The sequence below is a fragment of the Carex rostrata genome, chromosome 14 (genome assembly GCF_964058835.1).
Source record: "Carex rostrata chromosome 14, lpCarRost1.2, whole genome shotgun sequence".
Classification (NCBI taxonomy): Eukaryota; Viridiplantae; Streptophyta; class Magnoliopsida; order Poales; family Cyperaceae; genus Carex; species Carex rostrata.
Window position 1 is genome coordinate 7,493,781 of NC_135931.1, and position 23,208 is coordinate 7,516,988.

Here is a 23,208-nt window from a genome sequence, read left to right on the forward strand (position 1 = left end):
TGTTATATTCTGATATATTTTATTCCGTTCATTATTATACTTGTTAGAAAGAAACTGGTCTTTTTTTTCTCCCTCCGAACCCAAAAACTTTCCCTTTTGGTAGCAGTCACAGACTCGTGGGGACAGCTCGAGTCCACTGTTTCCGACTAGACTATACTTAGGAATTTCCTTGCCCCCCCTAAAATTCCCGTATTCCTATTTTTCTTTTCAATTTTTCCCCGTCTCTCTCTAAACGACTAAACCCCACCCGACTCGACCCCAAATCTCTCTTCCCCCCCTCCTCTTCTCTTTCTGGAAAAACGAATATGAACGGAGGTACAGGAAAAAGCGGCGACGGATCTAGGGTTCCGGCAGCGTCGATTCCGGCGGGGGTAAGGAAAACTATCGATAACATTAAGGAGATCGCGTCGAACCATAGCGATGAAGAAGTCTATGCCATGCTTCGCGAATGCTCGATGGATCCCAACGAAACTTGCCAGAAGCTTCTTCTCCAAGGTTTCAATGGATATTTTTCTCCCTTTCTCTCTATCTCACGTAGATATTGCTTGATCCAGTTCAGTTCGAGCTCCATTTGGTTCACTCGAGCCTGGTTGTTTGACTTCCTCTCTCCAATGCCTGGAGATTTATAGGCTGTCAGTCTTATTTGCTTTAGTCTGCCAAAACCACTATTTCGGAAATTAAACTTTGAGACAATTTTACTTAATCTGTTAATTTTGTGATTTTATCTAGGTTAGTTTCTCGGAAGTTTATTTTTCTCAAGTCCCATTATTAACTGATGGAGAAAATCTCACTGGTTAAATTGTGTCCCTGTAATCTGTTACTGTGTAATTAAGTTCATTTTTTCTCTCAGATACTTTCCATGAAGTCAAAAGGAGGCGTGACAAGAAAAAGGAGGTAAAATCCCTTTATATCTCCCATCAATCCTACTTCATTATGATGGACATAATGTCCTGGCTTATTTTGAAGTTAATTTCAATGTATAAGCTGCTAAATGGTGCTTGGACAACAATTGTGGGAATTATTAATTAAAAAAGGTTGGAAATTGAACAATACATTGTTGGATAATGCATGTTTATCTTTAAGGCACATAATTGGAGTATGTATTTTCTTATAAGCCTAATCACTGTCTAGTAATGCCTGGTTTTAGTTGATGCACTTGTAGTTTTACTTTTCAGGACTGGTTGATTGAATTCCTGGACTGGTATGACCAACCTATTTTCTTTTGGCATGAGACGGTTCCAATAATTTTTTTAATTTTTTTTTTTTGCTGTTCTTCCATTTTGATTGCTTAACTGAGGAAAACTTGCGCTCATTGAAAGGTTGAACACTAACATACTGCCAAATATCCATGCAAAACCTTAACTCACAGGTTATAGTTCATTGTAATACAAGTTCAGCAAGTGCTACTTGTATGCAGTCAAGTCTCTCACTCCCTGCAATGCACTAATATTCACTGATTTCTCCACTTTTTTGCTTTTTAACTTGACAGGGAGGTAACAGAGAGGCAGTTGATCCAAAAAATAGGCCTGGAGCTTATGGGCGAGTAGGGAGGTTCTCTTCCCGCTTCTTGAAAGGTACTTCCACTCATTTTAGTGGAACTGCAGTTTACTGTGATAGTTCCTAAGCAAGTAGAAGCTGGTGACAGAGAAACAGTGCTCTTTGTGCCTGATTGAGGTGTACTGAATTACCGACCATCGAGGGGGGGGCGGGGGGTAACCTTTATGCAATACCTATGCTCATACAGTCTAGCTGGCAGGCATTCAACTCAATTGTGATATCTTAGGGAGGGAAGGGAAGAAAGGACCTAATCACACACAGTTCCAACAATAAAACATGAGTGAGGCTATGGTACTATGCATAGCACTGATTGGTCCTGTACTATGCAACAATATTTTTGTTTTCAAAGTTCAAATAGTCAGATCTGGATGGTTCAACAATCAACATGATTAACATACGAATATATACTTGCAAACTAAATTTTTATATTTTTAAATTTTTTTTACTATTTTTTAGATAGGTAGACAATCACTACTTTTGAATGGTCTAGAATATTTAAATCAAATGATTTTCTACCTATCTTAAAAAATAGTACAAAAAGAAAGTTCCAAAAATATAAAATTTAGTTTGCTAATATATTTTTGTATGTTAATCATGCTGAACGGTTCAGGCCAATTGGTTGAACTTCAAAAATAAAGATATTGATTCATAGTAGAGATCAATTACGCTATGCATAGTACCATAGCCCCACTCATAAAACATTAAACAAGACTTAACATTAGAATCATAGTCAAGGCACCTGATTTGGTCTCGAGTACTGTCAGTGTAGTTACCTTACTTTACCAACAAATGACCTGTCAGGTATTGTCCTGATAGTCCTTATTTCTGACTTATAATATCTTGAAAATGATTTGTTCTTCTAATGCCTCAGATAAGGCTGGCAAAAGTGCAGCATCTTTAAAGGAAAATGGAGCAATAACTGATAAAACTATAGAGAAAGGAAAAATGCCGACTGAATCTGTCAGCCCCAGAAAGGAGGCCAAAGCGTCTACTTCTACACCAAGGTAAATAATCTTATTCTATCTGTCCTAGGGTTTCAATTTTGCATCATATGCCCATTAGACAATGTACTAGAGCTTGAGTAACTATTTATAAATCACAAACACTTTGTAAAAAAAACAAATGCTGCTTTGCTTGACGCAACAAATCCCTGTGAAACCTCTAGCAATTATATATATTTTTAAACAAATCCCAAAGAATACATACAAAAAAGTAGATATCTAAGTGAAGAATTATCGTGAGTTTACTGTTGCTTTTATAAAAATGGTTTTGTATACTTATTTATCCTTATTTCATTTTTAGCCTCCCCACTGGTCAACCAAATGGGGCCATCATAATAGACCATCCACCTTCATCTCACAGCCGCTCACCAAAGATCACTACTGCTAATTTCAAGGCAAAAGAATCTCTGCCACCTCTATCCAACACAACTGCTAATAATAACAAGCTCAAGCCAAAACCCTCTTCTCCATCAGCCCTGACTGAGAAGGGGGGCTCAGATGGATCCCTCCCACCAGCCCCTGTACCTGGTGCTGGTATCTTGGCAAAGCCTCCTTCCTCTTCTCTCTTGGCAGCTGCTGTTTGTTCATCTACATCAGATCCCGTGCTAGTGCCGATCCTTGATGCCCGCAGTCCTCGTGCAGCTGGTGCAATCAGGCGTCCTGTTGGTAGCCAGAGGAACTCCGGTACTTCTTTCACCAACAGAGGTGATTGTGTATACCTTTTCAATTGATTTCATTGAGTACTGGGCGAAGTAATAAACAACCTTGGATCCTTGTGCTGTGCCATTTAGTTTTGCACAAGTATGTACTTTCAATTAAGTACCTTTTCCAAGCATAAAATGGCGGAACTGTTCACCTTGGGATGGATCAGAACACTAAGTTGTTGTTAAAGTTACAAAAAAGCAGGAAATAGCTGCACTAACTGGCAGTTGTAGAAAATTTCTGTACTGTGAAGGGCTATATTGGATATTGGGGGAGGGATGTATAAATACTTAACAAACTTTCTTGCGTTAACACTGATACTTATTTATTATCATCTATTTTGACTCAGATTTTGGCAGGCTTAAGTCAAATTTACTTGCCTTGAATTATCTGATAAAATTTGAGACTGTTCATGCAGAGACAACTCATGCAGCTCCGTCCGCTCATGTACGTCCTTCTAATGGTCGACCCTCTTCCAGCAGCAGATCATCGTCTAACAGCAGACCTTCTTCTGGATACAACAGCAGAGGCTCGCTTCCCAATGGTCCTCATAGAGGTAGTTCCATACTTCTGTTATTTTTGAGAAATTTCCTCTCCTGCTCCTGCAGAAAAACAAATTGATACCTGTGCTTTGCATGTTGCCATTATAAAAGCAGAAATATACCCTTCAACCCCAGAGTTTTTTTTTCTTGCAAACTGCCTATTGTGTGCAGATCTGCCTTGAAGATTTTATTTGAGGCTTTGTATGCTTAATTGAAGTATTAGTTTGTTATCATCAGATTAAAAATAACATTTAGTTACTTATGATTAGTATGGTTGGCATGAATCTTGCCTTAAGAAATGATAGTGCTTACTTTTGGTTAATCAAAATGTTGTTTCAGGAGCACCGAATAAGGAATGGAAGCCAAAATCTACAAACAACATTGCCTCCGCTGAGCCGTCCAATGCACCCACTGCTACTACAGATTTAGCACCTTCAAGCTCTGAGCATGTTACAGTTTCTGTCCCTGCACCTGATCCAAATGAGAGCACAAGTATGGTTACGGAAGTGGAGAGAAAGCTAGATGAGCTTGATGTATCAGAAAGGCAGCATGTCATTATTCCTAATCACCTCCAGGTATGCTCCGTACTGGCAATGAACTTGTCGATTACTGGTACAATTGGAAACATTTTACTCGTTTTCTCTGGTGGTAGTATTGCTAAGAGTATTGGTAATAGCAACCTTTTATGGACAAACTGTTATAATATGCTGAAGAAATGGATTTTGGCTTAGACCATAATATAGGATCTTGTACTCTTTACTGGCAACCCTTCCCTTATGATGGAAAAAAAGTGAAAACTCAAAAGGGATAGAAGGTAAACAACAAAGAAGTTAACTTATAGACCAAAATACAATACAGTATGGTATGCTACCAACCAGCAGTATTGTTACTGCAAAATATTCAATCCTACACAGAAGCAATCTCAATATTTGTAACTACTTTCTTTGGTTTGTGTAATATCACAGGTGCCAGAGTCAGAGAAGTATGGTCTGAGCTTCGGGAGTTTTGAATCGAACTGCAGTCTGATTGCAGCTTCTGTAAATGGGCCTAAAATGAGTGAGAAAAGCACCGAGTCATACAAGCCTGAGGCTGCATTGCCCCAGCAGGCTGAGGAATCAGCCCAGGAAAGTACCTCAAGGTGAGAGAGCTCTTCTTTGTTAAATTCTGGGTATAACAGCCACATTGAAGTCCTGTTCTCAAGTATTTTGTATTTTTTTGCGTTTTGTATGACATTAATGATCGGATTTAGAAATGGATCTGGCTGTTATAAAGTAGCTTTTGGCTGAGAAACAAATAAAGAAACCAGAATGGCTGGCCAATAACTGTACCTGTGCTGGATTGTACTCCATTCTACTCCATACATTGAAATTTAGGACCTTTATTTCAGGGTTGACATAACAATTTTCTCTATATTCATTACTAATTTAATATTAATTATTTTATTTTCATTTACATATGCTGCATGTGTACAGCCCTCAGGAGGTACCTTTGACTACCCCTGTACCAGATCAACCAAGTACAATAAGGCAAGTATTAGAAAACATCTCTCCTGCTGATGCCCCTACCTCTGCCTCAACTGTTGATGCGGAGTCTAAGGAGGAACAAGCCACTGTGAGCCTGCAAGACAGTGCCGAGTTCTCGTCAGCTCCTTATTCCTCATATGAACAGCCTATGGATGTGCCAGGAACAACTTCGCAACAGCAACAAGATGGTACCGTAAATCATATACCTAATTCAATGGTATGGCTTCAATTTCTGATTTTGACTTCTTATGCAATTTCTTGTACAAGTTGTTTTAGTTTACTCTGAATTATACCCGTGGTGCTGTCTACCATTATAACTGGTGATGCATGAATAAGGGTAGAGTAGTTCTGTGTAAATTTTTTCTAGCGAACCTTAAAAAAGAAGATAATTTGCATATCTGGTAAAAAGCTGATAAACACATAATTGAATAGAAAGAAAAAGAATGAAGCTGGAATTTTTTAGCTGATGCCGGAGGTCCAGTTGTGATGATTATTCTACCAGTACAAATGTACAATTAACTCTTTCTGTTGCATTTTAAACTTGCCTTGCCATCTCCTTATTTTCCGGTTGGGTTTCATTTCTAGCCTACCCCAACTTGTTCGGGGCTAAAGGCTTGGTGGTTGTTGTTGTTTGCCATCTCATTATTTTCTTATTTGGCCAGGTTAACCATATGCTTACTGAAAACCAACCTCAGGACATGGATGTACCAGAAACAGCCCAGGTAATGGCGCATGATGGTAATGCTGTCGGTCAGCCAAATGTGACGGTATGCTATTATTATTATTTTTTTCTCTCGCATCTATCAGAATATGCTCAAATATTGTTCTCATGACCTATGTTGCACAATCTGCTCCCTGCTGCACCTGTATTAGGTGCTTACCCTATACAGATCCACATGGCATATGCTTATGATTTATTTAGGGCATGAAACTGGGCATATCACCACATTTTTTTCGCAAATTTTAATCAATTTAGCCTCATCTATAGCTTGCGTTACCCATGAAACTGTCTGGGATTTGTCCGGGTCATCAGAAAAGATGGACCGTCACCTCCCACTTGTCTGGATTGCTTTCTCCCATCCACCCATAATTTTGTATGAGCCTGATATTGAAGTTTATAAACCTGGAATATTTTTTTTTGCATAAAAATTAGGGTTCTAAATAGCACGCTATAGCGTTTTCGGACCACAAAAGCTATGGTGCTATAGCATCACAATATGACAATAGCGTCGTTTTTTTGGCTGTTCTGCTATGATGCAATAAACGCTATTTAAACCTTTGATAAAAATAATAAAAGTTTGTCCTAGGGTTTTGGAAAATTGCCCTATTGTTGTATTTGTGTCATATTAGACAAAGAAACTTGTATATTTGTCTGTGCACATAATGTTTCAAAAAAAATGTGTACACGTTTTGCTGGTTTAGTGCCTTAAACTAAGAATTAGATCCGAATTTGCATATTTGTGTCTACACAGATTTAAAGTTTCATTTGGAAAATTATTTTGTTAAACTTGTACTGAACAGGTACAACAACCATTTGATATGTCATCAAACTACTACTCCCAGTTGTATCGGCCTGCAGTTGATGATGGCCGGTTCTCTCCATTCCTTGCCCCTGGTGCAGCTATCAAGTATGGCAACATCTCAGTTTTGACTGGTCAAGCTGGTCACATTTCTGCAGAGGTTGGTATCTTTATAACAATAAAAGCCTTTTTTTTCTTTTTTTCTTTTTGCTATATTTCTTGGCGTGGCAATCTGAACGACAGGTTGTTATACCCTAAATAAACCCAATATGTTGCTTTCACCAGAAGTTTCTCCTCAAAAAGACACTTACGGAAGGTGTATAGTAGGAAAACTATGCTTCATGGATAAGGATGCGTGTATCTATATGTATACGGCGATTTGGCAATTTATTAAAATCTAGGATACAATATGTTTTACTTTTTTGTACTTAATTTTTCTCTTATTTTTGTGCTTGAAAATATTGATATATAATGTTTTTCCAGAAAATAAGTTTATATGAACCTAATTATAGTACAAGATGTTCTATTTTAATAATACAAAGATATGATAATATGATTGCGAAGTTGGATAGTTAGACCAAATTTAAAAATAAACTGAGGACAGAATGTAAAACGAACAAAATAATAGACTTGAACTAGTCTACGTCGGAGCTTGTAGAAGAGCAAATCACTGAGTTCTCAGTACATACAAGATCCTCAGGTCACATGCATTCCCAACACACCCCTCTTAGTGGTTTGGATTGTTGCTGTAACAGGATTTTGTGCTAAATTTGGTATCATGCGAATTCCGTTATAAATCTGCCTAAGAAATTAATTTTATTAAGTGGATTACCACGTGGCTTGACTGATACGTATACAATATTAAGTGGATTAAAACGTGGTTTGACTGATACGTATTGTATACGTATTGTGCATGCATCCATATCAAATACTTGTCTGATACAGATATGGTAGCTTTAATGTATAATGGTAGCATAGTAGAAAAATGATATATTTAAATTCAAAACGGTATAGTAAAAGAAAAATGTACTTTATAGAAAAGGTAATTCAAAATTTTGGTTGAACACTGAATAAATAAAATATGACAAATATTGGTTTGGTAAAAACCATTGTCCTTGATTACAGTCATTTCTAAATTTTGTCGCATTGTTTCTAGCAGGGAGGGAACCCAGTAATACTATCCTCCTCTGGCTCGTCCACAGTTGCTAGCCCAGCAGGCAACATAATACCAGCGTCTATCTCAGTTCCACAACAATCCTTGCCAGTCTTTCGCCACCCAGTCGGGGCACTACAGCTTTCACATTACCCCCCTAACTATCTGCCTTATAACCAGTACATCTCTCCCTTCTATGTACAACCACCCACTCTCCACCCTTTCCTTGGCAATGCAGCTGGTACTGCATTTCCGCAGCAGGCACCTACTGGAGGCATCTATGCAGCTCCAACTGGTGCACCAGGTGCTGCTCCGGCCTTGCCTATGAGGTATCCTCAGGTGGGCGGACAGTACAAACCTGCAGTTAATACAGGGGCTCTTACCAATGTTGGTTCAGCGAGCATGTACAGTGCGTATGGACTGAGCACCATTGGTTATGCGGGTGCTTCGCCTGTGACGACTGGGAATCCAGGTGAGAGTGATGAAATGACTGGGGCGCAATTCAAGGAGAATAACATGTATATTACAGGGCAACAGGTACGTCTTTATTATCTAGCTTTTTTACATTTCTGTTAATGTTTTTTCTGTACAAGTGAGAATTAGTTTGATAGGATTAATAGGGATCAAAAGGTTATCTTGCAAATATTTTGAAGAAAATTTGGAAAATTAAATGGTACTTCACATGGTTGGTTCAAAACCCTGAATTAAATAAGAATCAATATTCCAGGTAGTAGTAGGCAAAAAAGGGAAAAAGTCAATTCCATAGAAAATAAGCAAATAACTAAAGGTCAAATGGATATTATTTGAACTAAAACTTCGAAAAGAATATTCTCATAATGGAGGGGCACATGATGGTTCTATATTTCTGGATCTTGTAGGGTTGGAAAACAAGTTTACACCTTTCGTAATTAAAATCTTACTAAAAATGATTACATTCCAGAGTGAAGCCTCTGCAATGTGGATACCAGCACCAGGGCGGGACCTTTCTACTCTTCAGACTGGGTCATTCTATGGGCTCTCTCCTCAAGGAGCAGCCGGGCAACATTTAGCCTTTGCTCCTGGCCCGCCTGGGCAGCAGGCCCAGGCTCCTCCCACAGCTGCTGCCGGTCCCCATGCCTTTGCTGGAATCTACCCTCACACTGCTGCAATGGCCATTCCACACCACCAGCTCCTCCAGCCACCCCCCCCTCACTCAGTTGAGATGGTGGGCCCTACTGCTGCTGGGGTAGGGCCTACTGCCGGCCTCTACCCGCCCCCACCAGCTCCACAACGAACCCCGATCAACTGGGCGGGTAGCTATTGATTCTGCTGTGAGATGGTGCGGAATTGATTGTTTGTAACCCCTTTTTTGAACTCTTACTGTTTTTCACAGTTTCCTTGAAGAGATTGTCGAGTGTTCTAAGCTGCCGTTAGAAAAATGAACTTAGAAGAAAGGAAAAAGAGGGGGGGGAGCGGGTAAATTGAAGGGGTTGTACATAAATGATATCATATGATAGGGCGTCTGGTGAATATGTATGGAAGGGGCAAGGATAAGGGTTCCCAGGATTTAGGTTTCTAAAGAAGTTAGTTAGAGGTTCTCTTGTTTTTTTAATTTTTTTTTTCCTATTTTGGTTGTTACTGCTTATTGTTATAATTATCTCTCATGTTTTTTTTGAAAGATTTAGCAGCAGTTGCTAAGTATCCCATCTCTCTCTCTCGCTCTCTCTCTGAGTTTCTAATTTAGTAATCTCTGTTATTTGAACTAGAGTTATGTTGTAGGTTATTGATTCTTTTGTGATGTAAGTAATCGAGGATACTAGAATTGTTTAACTTGTTCATTTTGTAGTGTCCTTGGTTAATAGAAGCAGCATTTCAAGCTTTTTGTTTAGACCTTTTCAAGCGGCTGATGTATTACCTCATTTTAGTTACTTTATGGGACGCAATGGATTTCCTCTTTTATTTAAAGCAAAATCTTGATTTTTAATCAAAACGAGGTGTTTCCTATGTTCTGAAAACTTCGGATTTATTCAGGTTACTAAATCTACCGGACCACCTTTACTAAAAAGTACTTGGAAAGTGAATATACGCGTGATAACTGGGAACTTGCATCGCAAGGGACAGATGTTTTTTCTTCTTCTTTTTTTCTTTTTATTTTGTAAGCAGAGCTGAAAACCCTAAAATATGGACGGGGAGCATGAGAGAGTTGTACATAAAATAATAAGGATAATACCATAGTGGTCCTCAAATTTTTGATTTGTGACAAATTGACTTCTTATAATTTTGCCTATCACTTTCACTTCGATTTATACAATTGATGGTAATAATCTCCTTTTACAGTGAATTTATTATTTAATGCTCAATTTAAATATAAATGATCATAATATCCTTGGTTGTTTACAGATAATATTCAAAATATTCATAATTTATGAGTTTTAATTTGTAAAAAGTTAGTAAAATATTTAAAAAAAGGTAGGCACTTGATTAAATATTCATGAAAATGAGATGTTTGATATTTCATTTTTTTCTAATATTAGTTTTGTATATATGCTTTATAATTTTATATGAAAGGTATAGTTGTATAAATAATAAATAATTAAAATTGATAATTTTTTTTTACTTCCACACAAAATACAACAAACATTATGAAGTAGTTAATTATTATTAATTTAAAATTGATATTGCAAATTAGAAAGTATTATCATTTATTAAAATATTTAAACAAAAATTTAAATTTATCAAAGATGTTCTGATCATTCCATATATAAAGTTTAGCATTAAATAATAAATTAATTGTTGAGAGTGGTCAATGTCATCAATTGCACAATTCAAGGGAGGGAGAGGAAAGATGATTGTCAAATTATAGTTCGAAGTTCAATTTGACATAAACGAAAAATTTGGAGACTTTCTTTATAAAAAATAAAATATGAAGTATATTGAAGGTTATTGTCTGTATATGACAATTCCAAAACATATATATCAGAGAATGGTTTGTTAAAGTGCTAATGTATATAGACTTGCATTGATTTAAAAGGGCAAGTTTCGGGATGGTCTTGCTGTCGAATTAATTTAACAGGATCGATAATCATCATTCGGAAAGCGATAGTTTAACGTTCATTTAGATATTGATGTTAAATTGATAATTTGCTAGCACGATTTTGATATGTCAAAAATGGCGAATCGCGTACAAAATAAAATTTATACAGATGGTAACCTATAATGGTGCATCAAAATTCATGCACACGATATCAAAAGAAGCATTAGCAATTCTTTGCAGTATTTGTTGACGAAATGAATGTGACCCTACACAAAATTTTAAAGCAATAAAAAGGATGAATCATGTATGAATTTAAATTTGGACATGATTCACTCTTCCAATGTATTAAAATTTGTGTGCACAAATTTTACAATAAACATCAATATTCGAGCGTGCAGGCCCGGGCAAACATTTGGCGATCGCACTCGGAACAATTTTTCTGATTTCTCTTAAATTAATGAGTACATCTATATAAGTGTCAATTTATTTCATGTTTTTAACGAGTACATCTATATTTGAAGAGTATGGCTACGGTACTATGGGTTACATAGAGGACTACGGTGTTACGACTCAATATTTGAATTTTCAAAATCCTAACGGTTGATCCGAACCGTTCTTCTTGTTCTCCATATTAATATGTGTTTGGAGATCAAATTTTATATTTTTTGAAATTTTTTTACTATTTTTTTAGATAGGTAGAAAATCAAATATTTGAATGGTATAAGTTTGGTGAGCAAGATTTAAGATTCGATTCGGATTTTAAAAATTTGAATATTGAACAGTAGCATCGTAATCGTCTGTGTAACTCATAGCACAATATTCAATACACATGTCATTTCATGTCCGCCACTCCGTCAGTGCTTTGGTAATTGGCATCTAGTCTCTAGACCTTCAAAGGGGAGCAGATCACCTGCCCCCCGGGGTGCAGGATTTTCCTGCCCCCTCAGTCACTGTGGGGTGGGGTCGGGTTTAGGATAGGTGGGGCCGGGTTTAGGGTTTAGAATGGGTGGGGCCCACTAACAGTGACTCTGGCGACAGGAAATTCCTGCCTCCAGGGGGGCAGGAGATTCGATCCCACCTTCAAAGACCCAAAAAAAGAAAGAAGAAAAAATTATAAAATGAAACGGGCTGAAAACAACTCGAGTCTTAGGCCCGTTATGAGTTATAAATTCGAACAGTGTTGCTCAGAATCAGCCCGTTTAATGCTGCCCATGGTTAAAAAAAGGGGCCGAGCAACGTAGCTACAAGACATTTACTCTTTCTTTCTTATCCCTTCCCCGTTCTCTATCTCTGCTAGCGATTGTCTAAACCTTAAACCTTGCTATTCAAAGTCAGTGATACAGTAATACACCCCCCACGCTATGGTTTCTCTCTCTTCACCTCCTTTGCCTCTCTCTAGAAACCTCATTTTAGCGTCGAAAGAGGCAGGGTCGTCTTCTTTTGGCCTCACACGAAGGTCTCTCCTTTTCTCCGTTTGACTCTATTTTATTTAAATTGCTCAGTTTAGAATTGGGCCTTTGACAATTAATATTATTTTTTTGGGTACAATTATTCTGCAATTTGCTCGTATAGATTAGAAAATACAATGAGATATGTGGACTCGTTGGTTGGGAGCAATGCATGCTGTTTTGTTGTTGTTCTGTCCCTGTGAAGCATACAATATGTACTATGTCTTTAAAAAGTAATAAGAATTATGCTCAAGTTGAATTAAAAGCCCAAAATAACATCTGTCAATAACAGAAAAGATATATATCTTGCTGAACTCTGACCGACAGGTTTTTGTCACCATTCAGTACTGGTACTATATTGGTAGTGTTTGGTTGGTCAGGACTATAATTTTTCCCACACGGGTATACTGAAATTATCTTATTTTCTTAGAACTTCAATTAGCACGGTACATTATCTTGCAGACAAATTGTGCATTTAATGCCACTGAGGGATGAACCAAGTGTAAACCAAGCTGCAGGAGTTCCATCTTATCCCTTTAGTTTAAGATTGATGTCTCTAAGAAACGGTACGATTGTAGTTTTCCTTTATTTATTTTTCTAGAAGTTCATCCAACTGAGGGCAATTAGTTCTTCTGGTCCTTTTATTGCTTAAATGCTTTATTGAGGCAGTTTTGGGTTCAACTGAGGCTTATAGTCCATTGTATTCATGTAACATGAAAAGTATTGACAACCGGTATAAGTTTGGTGAGCATCTGTATGTGCTATTGTTGTTCTTTTTCTTTGCTCTAGGTGATACTGCTGTGGCATGTGAAGGATTGTGTAAAGTAAATTGGAGCTTAGAAATCGAACTAACCAATGAGCGTGTGTACTTAACTGGTGAACCTGATGTTCTGGGCTGTTGGAACCCTGATTTGGCTATTCCATTGTCGCCCTCCCTCCAGATGGCCAACTTATGGGAAACTGAAATAATGGTACTCCTATTATGCATGTATATTGTTCATTCATTTTAACTCTCTTTGTGTGTATGTGATTTGCTTTTTACTGCAGTTTTTGTTAGGTCGGTATTTTAAGTAAAATAGAAGTAAAGGTCGTGGTTTGAAAGGAAGTGACTAGTCCTAGGCTCCCAGACCTTGTTCCAGTGGAAATATGCAAATTGCAATTGTGTGGAAATTGTAATAAACAATTAAAGTTGGCTTGCTACTCTTGAATAAAGCAAGCCTCAAATGAAAATCGTAATATGTTAATAACTTACTTGTTGGCGGCAATTGTTGCCAACTTTCAAAAAAAAAAGAAAAAAAAAGAAAAAGAAAATTGTGATATGTTCTCTCTCTCTTTGTAATAAAAGTCATGTTAAATCCATTATCCATATCTTTTTGGATGCCTCGAAAGGAAATCAAACTTGAAAAAAATCCGTAGAGAGGTGAGGCCCATTGCTATCAGTTGTAGGCCTCAGTTTTGGAACTTCTAATATGTTAAGTGGTTGTTCTGATCAGTGATGTGACTATAAATAATAAATTCTCCAATTAGGATATGGGAACAAATGAAGCTAAATTTTCATTCTTGCCCATTTTAGGGAACAATCTTCACCTCAATGATCAACTATTAAAATCATTTGCTACTAATATGATACTAGATTCTAATAACATATCTATCCCCTGATAAATCATAGGTGCCTTGTGGGATTCACATAAAGTACAACTATCTTCTGATGAAGAAGACAAGCTCATGGCCTCTTTCCTCATACCGGCCAGGACCAAAGTTCTCGCTTTCGATACCTCCCTCATGCAAGGGAAATGAACCTGTTTCTGTTAGGGATTGTTGGGTCCGTGACGTGGGCCATAGGAACCCAACTCCTTCCTGGGACTCTTGGTTATTTCATCTAAGTTCAAGTCATGATCCATTTGAGCCTGTGAATGGATCGCTTAATCAGGCTTCCTTTTCAGGTAGTTTACATTTGCAATATTTTCATGCATTCCCCTGAAAGTCGTCGAAATGTCTTATATTCCCTTGGAAAACAAGAAATATCTAACAATATCCTTCTAAAAGGATATGGAAAATATCACATACATCTTTCCTCTTCTAATTTAGTTTCCGATTACTCTTTTTTGCTTCCTTATTTTCCTGCAGTATGGTTACGTTGGGTATTTTTTGAGGGAAGGTGTAGTTAGATGTATTGTTTGCAGTTATGTAGCGGTAGCTGTGATATTCCCTACACTTGTAGGGATGCACATAATAATACTAGTTACAGGGGCTTATGTTTTTCTGCAGGGACGCGAAAGTGCTCCTGTAATAAGAAGGATATTAATCCCACAAGTACAAGCAAGTACCTATGGGGTCTTTTCCTCTGCTCTTTAAAGATTTTCTGGCCATATATTGATGTTTACTTGTTTAGGTATCAATTTAGTTCCAGAACTGTGCACTAATCCTGTCAATGCATGGCTGCTACCTTTTACTTATTTTATGCAGATGAAACAAAAGAGCTAAAAGATATCAGTTCGTGCAATGTTTTCTTATCATGGTGCTGAATAATTTAATGTTTACAGTGTATTGACAGGTCAAAATGGTGTACTGACGAGTCAGAATGGAGTTCCCATGAAACAAAAACCTCCAAGCAATCTAAGCAAATATATTAAAGAAAGGCGTACTGAAGCAAATTTTTCCCCAAGTAATCAACCAAATGAAAATCCATCGATCCAAAGCACAGAAGATAAAGCAAGTTATATCAATGAATATTCAAATTTGAAGGACCAACTCGTTAAGAAACCACGACTACTGCTTCAAACTAAAGACTTCCAAATTGAAGAATTTAATCCAGTAAAAGACCCATTAGTTTCCAGCATGGCTACAGTTCCAGAAAATTCCAGCAGGGAAAAAATTACCATGAAGATTTTGATAAACTCCTCTGCATGTAACATGCGAAGGATTGCAGTTCTAGAGAATGACACCCTAGTGGAGCTAATCTTGGAGCCACTTAACAATTCTGTGATGTTCAACAACATATATTTGGGGGTTGTTAAGAAGATGATGCCCCAAAAGGGTGGGGTCCTCATGGTCGTGGACATAGGCCTGACTGAGCCGGTCTTTATGTTCATGAGAGAGAACAGGGGACTATTTTTGTACCCTAAAAACAATGCCATTACAAAGAGTAAGTATTCTGAGTGTAGCGAGGATGTGAATAAGTGGGCCGGGGTTAGTAAAGGGGCCAAAATAATCGTGCAGGTAATTAAACCAAAGGAAGAGAGAACTGGTAGCAGCACCAATTCTGTGATGCTCACGCCATACCCGATAGTCAAAAGTAGATTTTGGGTAAGTAGGCAAAAGACTTTGGCACCTCTCCCTTTTTCCCCTCTTATAGAGAGTCCTGTTGTTCCATGACCCAAGTCGGCAAATAGTTGACTTTTTTACTGGTATGGTCATTGGATCACATTCCCTTAAGCCAAAAGATCTTTGTAAGCAAAAACTTTGTGGGAAACCAATTTAGTACCAGTATGCATTGCTCACAACTCTGAAAAAGTGGCATATATGAAGAAAAAAGTGAATAGTGGGAACTATGGGACAGTGATATTAAGAGAAAGAAACACTGATGAATTATGGTGAATTCAAGTTTTTGGTAACTAAGTTGGCATCATTAGTAAGTATGCACTGTATACCTTAGCCTTCTCCAATCAGTTGCTCTAAAAGCTATCTGGTAGAAGGTTGGGTTTCCTGTTGATTTTACCTACTTCGCATCCTACACCCAAGCAACTTCGACAAACAAAAATCATGTCCCTGAATATCGATGGGAGATTACTTCTTGAATAACACGAGACTCCTGGGGTCAAATTCACGACCTCTTCCCTAATACCAGTTTAAGCAATTCATGCTCTAAATTTTGAGCTGCCAGAGAAGGGTTAATTATATTATTTATTGCTTTAACAGATACTTATGACTCGCGACGAAATGATTGATGTCCCACTGGCAGTAGAAGAGCCAGAGAGGGCCCGTCTACTTGCCATTGCTAAAGCATTGAAGCCGGCTGGTTTTGGTCTGAAGGTACTCATAGAGTAGTTTCTAGATAATTGTAATAGTTCGGGTGTATACGGACCATATCTACTTTAGGTTATATGAACCATGTCTACTTTAGCTTTTATTGTTTCCTGGTTAGATTATATGCCCGATTCAAGGGACTAATTTTGCTACACATGCTTATTGCATTAGCAAATATACCATATATTTGCTGTATTTGCTAGTAGCTATTTTTGGATATATTTTGTAATTGCGAACAGGTATTATACTATTGTGAAATAAAATGTTTATTCTGATTAATATAAACATATTTACTCCTATCTATAATTGCTTAATTAGCTTTTTTTTTTTTCTCCTCTCTAAACCGAAATTAAACTAAATTGCCAGAAAAAGATCTGGTTGCTCGGTCTTAAGTTTGTAGGTAATGATCTCATAGTGATCTTTTTGAAATAATATGAATTAAACCCTTCTCTTATTTGATTTTCTTTTTTTGATGGTTGGCGGCAGATTGCCGCCAACAGAGATATTGATACTAAAAAAATTTATTTACATATTCCTAGTAGCCAAGTGGCGAAAGCTAGGTTCTGACCCAAAATAAAAAAAAAAAATACACCATTAACTCGCGGAAATTGCCCTCTTATTTGATTTTCTTGTAGCTGGATTTAAAATTGTATACTTTCATATTGTTTGCTTAAAACCTGAAACTTCGGGTGTTGTTACCAAGAAAATGATATCCTAATTGGAATCTGCTGAAAATATTGTATCATTAGAAAAACTAAAGTGCCCTTCCGCTTTGCAAATTTAGGCAGAACCAGCAGCTGCTGGCCACCCATCTGAAGAGTTGGAAAAAGATTTTGACATTTTGCTGTCAACTTGGGATGGGATAGTTGAGCATGCAAAATCGGCAGTACAGGCTGCACAAGAGAAAATTGTAGGTGCTGTACCTGCCATGCTTCATCGAGCCATGAATCAGAACTTGACTGTCATTTACGACTATTTTTCTGATAAGGTAATATCTAATTTTGTCTTTTGCAATCATTTTTACAATTTACAAAATAAACCAGAGATTTCTTAAGCTTGCAATTACATTGTGAGCATTAAGCAATTTTTTATTTTTTGCATAAAACACCAACTGTTGAATCCACAAAAGTGAATAAATGACTCACTTTATCCTATTAACTAAGTATAGAGATCTTCTGCCATTATGTATAGTATCCTTGGTTTCTACAATCCCTGACCGTGACTCTATTTGTTTTTAATTTTTTTTCTAAGAACTTCGATAATATGTTTCTTTGTGCTTACGACTAGTTATTGCTTTTTAATTGTTGCAGCTAATAAAACTCTGTTTATTAACTGCTATACATGATATTCAATTTGCCTCAGGTCGAGAGTGTGCTGGTTGACTCTCCTCGTAGCTATCATGAGGTACTGCTAATTTAAAGGAATGGCATACTTATCAGCTTGCATTCCTGCACTGTACCTTGCTGGTACTGTACAGTATCAGTGTGGTTCACGCCAGAGTAGCTCTGTTTGTGTTTTCTATTAGTAAATTTCCTTGGCTGAACGCCATATTAGAGCCTCACTGCTCCTAATTCATTAAATGAATGTCAATTAGCATATATTAATTTGCACACACAAATGAAGAACAGTAGAGGTAGAACAAATTAAACAAAAAAAAGTATTACCCATTTTTTATTTTGGTCCTTAAAAGTCATAAAAGTATCATTTTGCTTTTAGATTTTCCAATGTTTACCAAACCAGTCCTGCATTTAAATTAACATCCGTAAAATAATATTGTCATCTATCGCATGGTCTGTTTAGAATTACAAATAGCATTTGTTCAATGATCAACTAATAAAGTTGACATGAATACTAATATATTGTCTTCAATATCACATATTAATTACATGGATACTGACATTTTTTTTGTGTATCATAAATTTTAATCTAGATTCTAGACCCTCGTTTGTTCAATGATCAACATCTTATCCATGTCTCAGTAAATTAATTACATTTTTAGTTTGAACTAATTAGTCTCTTGCATAATCTATTAGGTGACAATTGACGTACAAAAAATAGCACCAGAGCTCTGTGACCGGGTTGAGCTCTACAAGAAGAGAACTCCAATTTTTGACGAATATAAAATTGAAGAAGAGATAGAGAGAATTCTTCGTAACAGGTATTAATTGCAAAATTTATTTTGCTTGTCGGTGGAGATATTCTTCTTTGTTGTCTTCCTTTGTGTGTGTCTGCGTGCGTGTTTGTGGGAGGGAATGGGCACATGGGTGTGACTGGGGGATTTGATCTGAACAAAAAAACTAACAAAACAAAACTTTGATTTTACTTAGTTCTTTTGTTTTGGAATTGATTATGAAAATAAGATCGACAGAAGCTTACAACCGCATCATATCAACCGAAGATTACTATTCCAGTTTAATACCACCTCATGTCACTTGTACCATTTATATGTACAAGACATGGCATGCTCACTAACGTATAATTTTTTAATTCTTATAGAGTACCACTGCCAGATGGTGGACATCTGGTGATAGAACAAACTGAAGCCTTTGTCTCAATAGATGTGAATAGTGGGAGGAGTATGCTTGGACAGAGATTATCTCAAGAGAAAGCAATTAAAAAAGTCAATCTTGCTGCTGCTAAGCAGGTAATGATTAAGACCTCCGACAGATAAGGAGGGATATTCCCGGGGGTGACCGGTCCCTGCTGGATAATTGTTTGCTATTTGGTCTTATAATTGTGTGATTGATCACTTGAAGCTTAATTAAGTCTTAAGAGTTCATGGCTGAAAAAGTAAGTGCTTGAATAAAATTGTTAGACAAGATTAGTTCTGTTCCCAATACTCGGTGGTATTGTAATCCTTGAATTCAACATTTTACTGATAAATTTTCTATAGTTAATCATGGGTCCCATTACATGTACCAAATTAGCACACACAAACAAGAACACAGAAGCACACAAAAAAGGAAAAGCAGTGAAGCGAGAGCTGATTAGTTTACCTTTGGTAATTGTAAATACTAATATTTTGCTTGTTATAATAGATTGCAAGGGAATTGCGCTTAAGAAATATTGGTGGAGGCATTATTGTGGATTTTATCGACATGGCCAATGATCGTATGTAAAATGCTATTTTACGATTGTTTTGGCTCTCATAGTACAATATAGCAAATATCGGTATCTCGTGTTATGTTGTGTTTAATACTCATATTACCTGAACCAGTTATTGTTTCCTTCTGAAAAAAAAGAAGAAGAAATGCAAAATCAACTGTGAGATTACGAAATCTTTTTTCTTTTACCCTCTTTGGGCTTCTGTTGGCTGTTGGGAATGGGCACCACCAGAGGAGGACTTTTTAAGAAAATATTAATTGATTTTTATTTTCAGAAAATAAGATCTCTGTGTATGAAGAAATGAAGAAGGAAGTAGAGAGGGATAGGTCTAAAGTGGCAATCTCAAAAATATCCAATCTAGGATTGATGGAAATAACAAGAGAAATGGTGTGTAATAATTTTTCTTTCATGTTGAAAGTTAATGATTTCTGTACTGGTTTTCTGGTTGATACAGAAAAGTTTTCATCTTTACAAATACTTTGCAGTTACTCTGCAATCAACACCCTGATCTTTTTCCAATCATATGTAAGTGATGTTGAACCATTAAAATGAGGTGATTGAAAAGGTTTCTATGTAATCAACCTTTTGTGTCCTTTCACCCATTCGACAAAGTGGTAATTTGGTCAATTTCTTTTACTTGAATTTACCTTGGTTTTAGCAGTTTGGGTCTTTTACAAACAACAATTAACTTGTTGGTTGTTATTGTGAATTTAACATATGGTAATTTGCAAAAGCACTTTAGCATTCTCAATATAACAAGAGGTAAATTTGTCAATGCCCAATGAAACGAAGGTGATCTCTTGTGATTTGTTTATTTATTTATTTGTTCCTGTGCAGGTGCATCACAGTGATTCATTTGTGATAAGTGAGCCGTGCGAGTTTTGTCAGGCAACTGGCCGTGTGGAGGCCTTAGCGACAACATTTTCAAAAATTGAACATGAAATTTCACGCTTTCTTGTAAGCAACAAGTCCCAATTTCCAGCAGGGTCCTTTTGCAAATTACATCCACATGTTTCTATATATGCATACTGAGTACTGTACTTTCGGCTAGCATTTTGAATTTCTGCATATGATTCTGAATTACTGATGGATACAGATGGTGGCAATTGGTAAGCAATTACGCATCAGCTATGTTGACATCTGTATCATTTAATATGAAAAATGTTAAGGTTCATTTAGTCATCTTTTGCTCAAAAAGTTTATGACTACATATTACTGGAAAAAAAACCAAAAACTTGAACAATGCTGGGTCTTAGATACAAACAGAAAAGTACATGTTATTTGGAAATATATCTACTCTGTTTTCTCTTGTCTTGAGGATTGCAATCTCAAATTTGAAGAACCTTTTGTCTTTTCTTTTCTTGGCTTTTTTAATCTTGGTTTTGAATAGCTCCTTGTTATTACCTTGATCTCTGTAATGATATACCAGTAATAAATTAGGTAGCCTATTTCTCTTGTCTTGTATTGGAATAAAATTATTAAAAAGAATGTTGATTCCCACAGGCTTCCTCAAATGAGAAACCTGACCCGAGAAGGCCAAAATCATGGCCGCACTTTTTGTTAAGGGTGGAACAGCACATGAAGGTCTACATGACGAAGAAAACAAATCTGGAGAAAACGAAACTGGCTATTTTAGAAAGCTCTTTAAATGTTTCGGTTACATTAGAGGTATGCAATGCATGCTTAACTCTTCTGCTTGATTTTTCTATTTTTTACCTTTCAAAAGATTGGTTGGTGTCTAGGGGTGCACAAAAAATTCAAGATTCGTGATTCGATTCAAGTTCGATTCGAAAAAGTTCGAAAAAATTTCGATTCGAAAGTAATTCGGAAATTAATTCAAATCAATTAGATTTGAAATTAATTCAATTCGAATTTGAACCAGGGCAGGTTCGAATCGGTTTGGTTCGAAATTTTTTTTGGTTCGATTCATTTGCAGCCAAAGAGTCTAGGGTTTTAGAATTTGAAGGAGGAATTTGCTGGCGCCAGCTGTGTCCTTGCGTTTTGTTCTCTTTTGCTGAACGGTTTGGGAGAGAAGGCTTCATTATATCGCCTATACCCGGTGCTATAAACCATAGACTCAATACATGAAGGTTTCCCATAAACCGTGTCCATGACTGAAAATAGCGTGGAGAGCATGATACAAATTCAGACAGAATCGGTCTGATAATTGTGTCCATGCTTCTATTTTTCCATTTGAACATCTCCGAAGCTTTTAACTAACTATAATTTACTTCGGCCCAAATTTACCCGACGGCCCAATTTATTCAAATTCCGGTCAATGCATACTTGAAAAATGTTAGTCCCACAGTTCTAACCGATCACAGTCAAAACCGCTCTCCAGCTTATAAAAGGAGCCTTGAGGTGTTTGTTAGAGTTACCCGAACGGGTCTGGACTCCGCTATTGGGTTCGGATTCAGTATGGGTTTGAATTTAAATTTGTTTGGATCTAAATCTGAATATTTTTGCTCTCAATTTCGAATTAATTTCGAATCAAATCGAACTAGTTCGAATTATACCGAATTCGAATTGACCTGTTAGGTTTGAAATCTATTTCAATTTCGAACTGGGTTCGGTTTGAAATAATTTCGAACCAGGTAGGTTCGGTTCGGTTCGTTTGCAGCCGTGTCTATTGTGTATGGAGAACTGAATGCAAAGTCTTCTGCAAAGCCTTCTTAATTTATTATTTTTATTTTTATTTTTTTTATATCGAAAACACACCTAGTTCATTTTTATTTGTATTCAATATGGTGCACCTAATGCAAAATTTTTATGCTTAGCTGTCCCCAAGGTTCTGAACTTATTTTTAATTTTTATTGAGAAATTCACCTCTTTTTATTTTCATTCTGACATGAAACAAATCTTTTTATTTTGATGGACAGACCGGGAGCGGCTTTCCTTGGGGAAAATTTGAGTTGAAACCACAAAAAAAAACCAAAAGAAAAACAAAAGATTCTAGACAGATTCTGTTCTAGTTTTTCATGCAGTTGTCCCATATTTTAATTTTCACACCTTTTAATGTAAGATGCATGACTAATTATAAATTAAAATGAGATGTGTACTATTGAAACTTTTCAATGTGAGGATCAGCTCATTTAAACTTAGTTGGATACTGTCCATCAAATATTTTATTTTAAATGAAATTGTACAAATTGAATATACGGATAATCAGTATAGATAAAAATTATTAATGGCCGCTTTGTCAAAACTCTTGAACACCACGGTAGAGACATCACAGGTCTTTTCCGTATAAACTGCTAAAAAAACAAAAAATCCCAAGCGATTAAATCAAGGGCAGACAACAACATTTCCCAGCGATTAAGTGCGGAAAAAATTATCCAAAATAACACAAAAAAAAAAGATGCCCAAAAAATTAGGATTGGATCCTTGATAATACATATTTTGATAATTTAACAAGAGTACATCTCTCACTTAATTAAAAAATATTAAAAAAGATAGAAAGAATTGTCAAAATTATAAATTGTCACATTTCAAAAGACATTAGAAATTCAAATGAGAACCATCCTACCTCTTCAGCCTCTAACATCACACGTAAAGCGTACCATATTGACTAATTAATCTCACCAAAAAAATAAGAAATAGAAGAGATACGAACTTCTC

The 23,208-nt window shown here is 36.6% G+C and overlaps 2 protein-coding genes across 3 annotated transcripts; both read left to right on the forward strand.

Moving 5' to 3' along the window:
- Positions 1-201: 201 nt before the first annotated feature.
- On the forward strand, positions 202-9,853 carry LOC144565509 (uncharacterized). Of its 2 annotated transcripts, none has more exons than XM_078315293.1 (13): positions 202-495; positions 851-894; positions 1,490-1,574; positions 2,429-2,561; positions 2,860-3,263; positions 3,679-3,816; positions 4,142-4,377; positions 4,768-4,940; positions 5,275-5,542; positions 5,988-6,092; positions 6,847-7,005; positions 8,002-8,535; positions 8,939-9,853. In XM_078315293.1, exons 1-13 carry the CDS (start codon positions 306-308, stop codon positions 9,299-9,301), a joined length of 2,832 nt encoding a protein of 943 aa, XP_078171419.1. In that variant the 5' UTR covers positions 202-305; the 3' UTR covers positions 9,302-9,853. The 2 variants fall into 2 exon arrangements, with proteins under 2 accessions (XP_078171419.1, XP_078171420.1); XM_078315294.1 differs by having other exon boundaries at positions 8,005-8,535.
- A 2,458-nt stretch (positions 9,854-12,311) lies between these two features.
- LOC144565140 (ribonuclease E/G-like protein, chloroplastic) lies at positions 12,312-22,600 on the forward strand. The gene is made up of 15 exons (XM_078314801.1): positions 12,312-12,467; positions 12,922-13,025; positions 13,249-13,430; positions 14,129-14,402; positions 15,014-15,765; positions 16,378-16,491; positions 17,270-17,473; positions 17,848-17,889; positions 18,519-18,643; positions 18,982-19,129; positions 19,524-19,596; positions 19,865-19,977; positions 20,428-20,547; positions 21,094-21,258; positions 22,470-22,600. The coding sequence occupies exons 1-15, from the start codon at positions 12,373-12,375 to the stop codon at positions 22,560-22,562; spliced, it is 2,604 nt and encodes an 867-aa protein (XP_078170927.1). The 5' UTR covers positions 12,312-12,372; the 3' UTR covers positions 22,563-22,600.
- Positions 22,601-23,208: the final 608 nt, after the last annotated feature.